Genomic DNA, 9,262 nt, shown 5'->3' with positions numbered 1-9,262 from the left:
GCGTGGTGACGCAGCTGTTTTTTCTCGGCTAGGTCTGCTGTAACGGACGGAGGCCGCCTGAGCTGCGGAGTTGCAGAATCTGGCGTTCGGAGCTGCGGTTCTTGGCGAGATTTCGCGTTGCCCGTCCTCAGCCGTTTCACCGATAATCAGCGGATCGCTTTGCCAAGTGCCGGGAAGAACAAAGGAATTCGGAAGGAGACTCTCGGCTCCCGGCCGCCTTTCTCTGAGTGGCTTCGTTTCCCGCTCGCGCCTGTCCGGAGAAACTGGACTTATAACCGTCACTGGATTGTAAGTACCCGAGGCGAAGAGAGCTCACTACGCCCCGCTTTTTGCGTATCTTTGTTCCGGGAGAGTTTGTGGATTGGGAGTATCTGCTGAGCCTTACTTTCTGTGCCGAAAATCATTCCGTAGGAGCCGCCATTTGCTTTCCCTGCGTTGTCCTGCAGCGGCAGGACAACCTCTATCTAGAGGTTGGAACTTGGCATTGCAGCTAACAGATTTAAATGGACCTGAGTAAGGCAATGCGTCATTAACGACTGGTATTGTCACAGCATATTTAGAAAGACTTGGAACTTAATTCCGAATAGACGCTTAGTTGCTCTTCTACCTAGAACTCTTTGTAATTAAAGACGTCAATTTATAAAGAACTGGTCTTTCTGTTGAAATAGCTGAAATTTTTTAGTGCAACAAGTGGTTATTAGAGAAAAACTGAGTCACAAAGAAGTAAAGATGAGTAAGAGCAAAGATGATGCTCCTCACGAAGTAGAGAGCCAGTTTATCTTACGCCTACCTCCGGAGTATGCCTCTACTGTGAGGCGGGCGATACAGTCTGGTCATGTCAACCTGAAGGACAGACTGACAATTGAGTTACACCCTGATGGGCGTCATGGAATTGTCAGAGTGGACCAGGTCCCATTGGCGTCAAAATTGGTAGATCTGCCATGTGTTATGGAAAGTTTGAAAACTATTGATAAAAAAACCTTTTACAAGACAGCTGATATCTCTCAGATGCTTGTCTGTACAGCTGATGGTGATCTCTATCCTCCTGTTGAGGAACCAGTTGCCACTGCTGATCCCAAAGCAAGCAAGAAAAAGGATAAGGACAAAGAGAAAAAGTTTATATGGAACCATGGAATTACTCTGCCTCTAAAAAATGTCAGAAAGAGAAGGTTCCGTAAGACAGCAAAGAAGAAATATATTGAGTCTCCAGATGTGGAAAAAGAAGTAAAGCGGTTGCTGAGCACAGATGCTGAAGCTGTCAGTACCCGTTGGGAAATAATTGCTGAAGATGAAACAAAAGAAGCAGAAAGTCAAGGCCTTGATATCTCTTCCCCAGGAATGTCTGGCCACAGGCAGGGCCATGACTCATTAGAACATGATGAGCTTCGGGAGATATTCAATGACCTCAGCAGCAGCAGTGAAGATGAAGATGAGACACAGCATCAAGATGAAGAAGATATAAACATCATTGACACTGAGGAAGATCTGGAAAGGCAGCTACAGCACAAGCTAAATGAGTCAGATGAACACCACCAAGAAAACGAGGGAACTAATCAGCTGGTTATGGGAATTCAGAAACAGATTGATAACATGAAAGGCAAGCTCCAAGAGACCCAGGACAGGGCAAAGCGACAGGAGGATCTCATCATGAAAGTGGAGAACCTGGCTCTCAAGAACAGATTTCAGGCTGTGCTGGATGAACTGAAACAAAAGGAAGACCGAGAAAAGGAGCAGCTCAGCTCTTTGCAAGAAGAGCTAGAATCACTCCTAGAGAAGTGAGGAGAGTTTTGATACTTAATTTCATTCCTGACAGTGGTCAGCCTTGAAAGAAAAACTTTGTTTTCATCACCTGGACTAGACAGTAAAACTTTGCAGTAGTTCCCAGTTTCCTCCACTGCCTTCTATTGGATTTGTTTTATAATTGTGAATTTCTATCTCATTTGTTTTTTGGAACCACTTCGGTGGGTGTTTGTCCTGTAGTAAGTAGGAATGTATAGACAGATAAATGTAGGGAAGTTGTAGGATTAGTGGAGTGAACAGTTCAGTTTGGTAATTAATCACAGCTTCACTGCAGGACTTCGCTGCTGTTTCTCCGTTTACCAGAAGCTGCCATTGCTACTCTGTGATGCCATCTGAGATAAATTAGTAGATTCTAGTTTGGTGGCAGTGAAGTTTGTTTACATACGTTTTCCCATGCTGTAGCTATTTTCCCAGTTATTCAAAGCAGTTTTCCACATTTTGCATTGCAAATCATTTCATAAAGTTGTTTTAACAATAAATAAAAGCAAGTAATTTTCACCTTAAAAAAAATAAAATATCACTCTTGAAATAACAATTGGCAGACGATCATAAGCTTTTTTTTGACTTCATAAACACTCTTAACAACTTATTTAATACACTATTGTCCAAGCAAGTTGATTAATAGAGAATCAAAAACATACAACTTGAAGTAGAAAAAAAAAAAGCTGTATTTATGAAGATGTTTACAATAGTTTATTTGAGGTTATTTCCAATTTTTCACCAATTTAAAAAATTGACCTACTCAATGAAACCATGTGAATGCAATGTTAAAAAGTATAACTATGAATCACAGAATTTAAATTTAGTATGAAAAGATAAGAATGGCAAATTATATTGAAGCTATGTGGAATTATGTTTATAGACAGCAGGAAGAGAAAATTAAAATGTAAATATTGCTTGATAGGATAATGGGATTAGAGGTGGTCTTTTAAATTTTTCATTTTTATGCTAATACCTTTATAAAACCCAAAAATCTTCAAACAACACATTTTTTAAAAATTGTGGTAAACGACACAAAACAGAAAATTTATAATTTTAACCATTTTAAAGTGGACCGTTCATTGTTACGAAGTCAACAAATTTTTAAAACTTTCAGAGGGCACCTGAATAAAAGATGTGTTGTCCACTGGTGATTTTAATGTATCTGGTATATAACTAAAGTCACCACAAAACCCTTTCTGGGAAATTGGCAGATCATAAACATAAAAAATTTATTTTGCTTTTTATTAAACCTTATTGTTTTGCTGTTTCAATATTCAAATTTACTCACAAGAAAGAGTCAGTTTCATATTAGATTTGGTTTCACAAATGCTGCTCCTGCTATTCATTCTTATCACCAAAAAAAAAAAAAGACTATTTGTGACTAACGATAATATGTTACAGAAAATAAAAAGTTAAAAGGTTTTCAATCTGCATATCTGGGAACCTAAATTAAAGCATCACACAACATTTTCAAAAACAGAAAAGCCATTTGATTTGACTCAAATCTTAGTTTTAAGATGGCAGAAAGTACCTTGATAATTTTCTTTTAAGAAAGAAAGAAAACCAAGCCATTAAAGAGAAATTCTTCCAAGAGAACTGAAACATGCTATATACCTCTGACTTGGCACTCCTTCTATCTGGAGAACTTGTTTGGTAACTGTTTTCATCACAGAATGATCTAAAGTAAAATGAATTGAAATTAGAGTAATTATTTTCCAATGAGTGGCTATTTCCATTTAAAACCAAAAGGCAACTAATTATTGCTTTTCCCAGACATTTAAATATGAAATCTACATTATATAATTATACACTTATTTCCCCCTTTGTGTATTCTAATTTCTTCCTCAGAAACCTAAGATGCCATCTTGCAGACTGCCCACAGTGGCTACTATTTTGGCAGCAGCAAAGGTCAACTTGAAACATTTTGCATCTGAAGTGGCTTTGGATACCTTTGGATACAAAGTACAGTCTGAGCACTGTCCAGACGCTTAGATACCTAAAGAGCATCTAAGATATCAAACCAGGGCATCCAAGATAACAAACCAAGTCCTGATATTCCCTCAAAAGCTGCTCCTCCCATCAGCTCCCTTCTTCTAAGTGATACTACCCAGTTGCACACATAATCATCAACGACTTGTCTCCTTGTTACTATTTCCTTCATACCTCACATCTATCTGCAGGTCTTGAGAGCTACACCCTCAAAACACAACCTGAATTCAACCACTTTTCATTTGCTGCAAACTTCCAACCTAACCTAGGCCATAAACATCTCTTATTTGGAGCACTGTGATAGTCTCCTAACTGGTCTCCCTGTTCCTCTTCTTTTTTTTTTTTTTTTTTTTTTTTTTGCTGTACACGGGCCTCTCACTGTTGTGGCCTCTCTCGTTGCGGAGCACAGGCTCCGGACGCGCAGGCTCAGCGGCCATGGCTCATGGGCCCAGTCGCTCCGCGGCATGTGGGATCTTCCTGGACCAGGGCACGAACCCGCGTCCCCTGCATCGGCAGGTGGATTCTCAACCACTGCGGCACCAGGGAAGCCCCCTGTTCCTCTTCTTTATCCTCCCAAGTCCCTTCTCTATACCAGGTCACCTTATTCAGATACGATTTGGATCATGCCTTTTTCCAGTTCAAACCCCTCTACTCATTTAGAATAATCCACATCTTTACTCTGGCCTTCAAGACTTTACAAGAGCAGACCCCTGGCTAGCTCCTTGACCTCATGTCATACCACACTCTTCTTCACTCAGTACTCTGCCCAGATTGGCCTCCTTGCTTTTCCTTAAATACTCCACCCACCTACATGCCTACATACTCATTGCCTCCTTGTCCTGGAATGTGCTTACTCCACATCTTCCATGGCTTGCTCCTCTCTTCATTCAGGTCTCCGTTCAAATGCCACTTCTCCAGTGAAGCTGTCCCCTAACAAACCTATCCAATGGAGTCCTACCTGCTCTCCCTCACTCTCCTTACATTAAGATACTTTTGCACTTCCTACTCTCTAAAATTATATGACTTATCTGTTTACTCATTTCTATCTGATGTCCTTCACTAGAATGTAAGTTCCATGAGGGCAAGACTTTTGTCTGTCTGGTTCACTGCTTTATCCCTAGTCCCTAAACCCGTATCTGGCGCACAGAAGATGATTACAAAATTACTTGTGAATCTGACAAATGAATAAAGTACTCCTGGCAAGAATTCAGAGGCTGCACAGGAAAGAAAGAATGCTCTTGGTGGAAGCAGGCTTAGTATCTAGGTTCACCTCTATTCAGAGTAGAGATAAGAAAAATTGACAAGTATAATTCACTTTAGTTAGTACAGTAGCTGCTAAAAACATAAGGGAAGTGCAACACTAGAAAAGTACAGTTGAAGCTTGAACAACATGGGTTTGAACCTTGCGGGTCCACTGACACACGCATAGTTTTCAATAAATATGTACTATCGTCCTACATGATCCAAGGTTGGTTGAATCCACAGATGTGGAACCACTGACTATAAACTTATACCCAGATCTTGAACTGTGTAGGGGTCGACACCCCTAACCCCACGTTGTTCACGGGCCAACTGTATATGATGAGGAAAGTTAAACACATTAAGTTTTAAAAAACTGTCAATACCTGAACAAATTGTTTTTGTTTTGCTATGTGTTCATCAATTTAAAAAAAGTGACCACATACCAACAAGCAGATTTTTTCTTATATCCAGAACGAGCAGAGTTCTGTTGGTTTCAGGGGCCTTTAGTAAAGCCTTTGCTCCTTCACTGGTGAGGCCGCACTGCTGCAGGTCAAGTGCTTTCGATGAAAGACAAACGTCACTTGCTAACTCTACAGATTTAACATATAGACAACTCTCATTTTCTCACGTGTGGAAGAGTCCTGCACAAGACAAGTCATGGCAGGTTTGTAATTTTGGGTATGGAAAAAAACAGAAACATATATGCACACACATAATGCATAATCCAATTTAAAAACCTCTTCTTGGATGTGCAGTGATAACCCTGGCTTTAGTACCAATAAATCATACAACGTATTTTACAATTACAGAACTGAAGAATAACTGTATATAACCTATGAGCAAAAAGCATCACAAAATGAATCTCAGTTCATAATTAGCAAGGGCGGCAGGGGCATGTAAACCTCACAAGCAAAACCTGGTGGAGCTCAGAAATGCACTGCATTCTTTTGATCATGATCTTCAGCTCCAAATCACACTTGAAACTAGTTCAAAGGGGAAAACAAAATAGAAGAAATGTAATAACTGTTAGTTTTAGAGGAAAAAAAGACAAATCTAAGAGGATACAAATAATAAAAACTTTCAACAATGTGTGAATAGAGAATACATACTAAAAACCTATCATGAAAGTAGGATGGTCAAGAACCCTCGCAGTAAAAGGTCAGACAAAACCCAGAAAAACTGATCATGAATTCTAGTAGTTCTGGGGCTGAACAACCTACTCATTTAAACCAAAGGGATCATCACTAAAGCACAGGTATTAAAAAATATTACATGAAAGGAAACTATCATGAGTCTTTTGTTTAAGTGTTGTGTGGACCATCACATTAAAATAACTGGAGTCTTTCAACACCCCCATGACACATAGAAATAGCAAGTCAGACATACGGATCTGACAGGATATGATACAACCCTTACAAACTCTCACTACAGAAGAATGGACACAGGGTATAATTAACCAAATAGCCAAATTAATACAAACAGCCAGTAAACCTCACCAGTCAATCAAATGAATACAAAATAAAACAAAATGTGGTTATTGTCCTATCAGATGAAGCCAAGATTCTGTAAGAAAAGCCTTTAAATAATGTCTATACCCTTTGGATCCAACAACTCTCTTTCTAAGAATTTCACCAAAAGAAATAGTCAGAGATATAGGTAAGGATATATATCAGAGTACTATTTGTAACTGAAAAACTGGACAAAGCTTATATACAAGAATGGATAAGCTATGTGCACTGTGGCATATTCATATAATGGAATACTGAACAATCACAAAAAATGATGTAGGAGATGCAAATTTACTGACTTGCTAAAATGCTCATACTAAATTAATTGAAAAAAGTTATAAAATTTGGAGTAATCCCACTTGCATAGAAAATGGAGAGGTACTCATTTTTGTAGTTTCACATTTTTTTACAAGTGCTACAGGCCAGTGTTTGTGAGAGGCAGGCTTCCCATCTACTGTTGGGGTGGACTACAAATTGGCATAGCCTTTCTGGGTGGTAATTTGGCCATGTGTATCAAATGTCTTAAAAATAGGTCACACTTAGTCATTCCACTTGTAGTACCTTATTCTACAGAAGTAATCCCGATGGACACAGAGATGTATATACAACGTATTCACATTGTTTCTGACAGGGAAAAGCAAACTGTCTAAATAGAATTGCAAAGAATTGATTAAACTATGGGACATCAATACGACGCAATACTACATGATACATCTTTAAGTGAAAAAAGCAGGAATGTGAAATAGCAAGTATACTACAATTCTATTTTTGTAATCCCTAAGTGTACATATATATTTGTAGAAGAAAAAAAGACTGAAAGTATATACGCCAAAATGAACAGTGATTATATCTGGGTATTAAAATTATAGGTTCTCTTGTAACTCTGTATTTTCTGTAAAGGATATATGCAACTCTTAGAGAAAGTTGAAAAGCAAAATAAAAGCTATCAGTAAAATGAGGCTTTAAAACATCCTATCACAATAGTATCATGCCAAAAGCTAAGCATATTAAAAATTCAATATTTTCAATTTTAGAATTTCCCTCTAAGCCATAAATCCTCACTAAGAGATTCTGCCAAAGCACTTGCACCCAGGTCACCAATGAGCGGGTTGCAGTTCAGAGTGATGCGCCTCAAACCAGCCATGCAGTCAAGATCACGTCTCCTGGAATGAAGACTCTCAGCCCAGGTTTCTTCATGCCTTCTGGTAGTCTGATACTTCAAAGATTTAATGGGATGAAATTAAGATGCTTGAATAAGGAAACAGGGTGTGCCTGAGTATGGCTTCTTATGTCAGAGATTTACACACACACACAGATCAAGCATATATGCCAGGAGCATCAACCTGAGAACTTCAACAGTCACTTCTGGTTTACGAGTCCAGTGAGTGACCCAGATTCTGCTCGGTCAGTGATTAGATTCTAGCCACTGCATTTCCTGTTTCTGAACACTTATGTAAAGTTGGACAACTCAATTACAGTCTATGAATTATTTTCCTTATCTTCTAAGTCAGGGAATTGGTTCTAAATTCTATCTTTGCTGAGGCCCTATATTTCATCATCCTGTCCTCCAATGGCCTCCAAACACCTGACTGGGCAAATCATAAGAAAACTTTTTAATATGCATCTTATTTATTAACAAATTATATACACAAAGTTCCATACATATAATTTATGTACATGATAAACTACACAGATTTTTAAAAATAATACAAAGGTAAAAATGTTCTAATATTTTCTTTTCCTAACTCCTAAGGCATTATTTTATTTTACTTTTTTTTTATAAAGATTTATTTATTTATTTGCTTGTTTGTTTGTTTGGCTGTGCCGGGTCTTTAGTTGCAGCATGCCGGATCTTTTAGTTGTGGCATGTGGGCTCTTAGTTATGGCAGGCACGTGGGATCTAGTTCCTTGAGCAGGGATCGAACCCAAGCCCCCTACATTGGGAGCACATAGTGTTAACTGCTGGACCGCCAGGGAAGTCTCAAGCATTATTTAAAAAACTATATTTACAAAATGTATCTCACATGCTACCTAGGGTGTGCACACAAGCTTTAGAGGCCTGGACTATGCAGAGCCAGTTTGATGTGCCTTGGGAAAATAATGGTTTGACATTTAAGCAAAAGTACTGTCTTGAAGATATTCAATTCTTTATATTCATAAAGTAAATTTTGGTAACAGGGAACACTGACTGTCAATGAAAAAAGTCTTATTACATTCCTGAAAATGTAAAAGACTCAAAGTGCCTTTGTTACTCTATAAGGAAAATCATTAGTGTCATTTTTCTATTAACAATAACTTATTAAAGCTCCAAGCAGAAACAACAGCAATCACTTACACAGAGCTTAGTATGTGCCAGGCACTATTTATACAAATAAGTGCATTTAAACCTCATAATGAGGCATAGAGGTTAAGTGATTTGCCCATGGTCACTAGCTATGAAATGGGAGAAAGGGAATTTGAACCTAGGCCATTTGGCTTCCGCACCCAAGTTCCTGTTTTCTACCTCAGGGGTCAATGGACTTGCCCTGTATAGGCTCAAAGAAGTTTTCAATTTTTAAAATCTAAATTTAAACATTTCCAGATTTGTGGGCTATACAGTTTCTGTTGCAACTACTCGGCCCCACTGGTGTAGGGTGAAAGGAGCCATAACTACCACATAAACAATGGGTGCGACTATGTTCCAGAAAAACTTCCTTTACAAAGCCAGGCGACGGGCTGGATCTGGCCCACCAGCCAGAGTT

At 38.7% G+C, this 9,262-nt stretch overlaps 1 protein-coding gene and 1 pseudogene across 2 annotated transcripts in view; both read left to right on the top strand.

The window, feature by feature from the left end:
• The window catches only part of LOC308620769 (centrosomal protein of 78 kDa-like), a 571,052-nt pseudogene that overhangs the window by 157,733 nt on the left and 404,057 nt on the right, over nucleotides 1-9,262 (top strand). The window lies entirely within an intron of this gene.
• Nucleotides 559-2,644, top strand: LOC308621093 (transcription initiation factor TFIID subunit 7-like). The gene has a single exon (XM_081241268.1). It carries the CDS (start codon nucleotides 730-732, stop codon nucleotides 1,777-1,779), a length of 1,050 nt encoding a protein of 349 aa, XP_081097394.1. The 5' UTR covers nucleotides 559-729; the 3' UTR covers nucleotides 1,780-2,644.

Source organism: Mesoplodon bidens (genome assembly GCF_964165515.1).
Source record: "Mesoplodon bidens genome assembly, chromosome: 7".
NCBI lineage: Eukaryota > Metazoa > Chordata > Mammalia > Artiodactyla > Ziphiidae > Mesoplodon > Mesoplodon bidens.
This window is presented reverse-complemented; position numbering and strand designations above follow the sequence as displayed.

Bases quoted from the DNA above. Each gene is read 5' to 3' on its own strand.
- LOC308621093 (XM_081241268.1), top strand. From the start codon at position 730: ATGAGTAAGAGCAAAGATGATGCTCCTCACGAAGTAGAGAGCCAGTTT.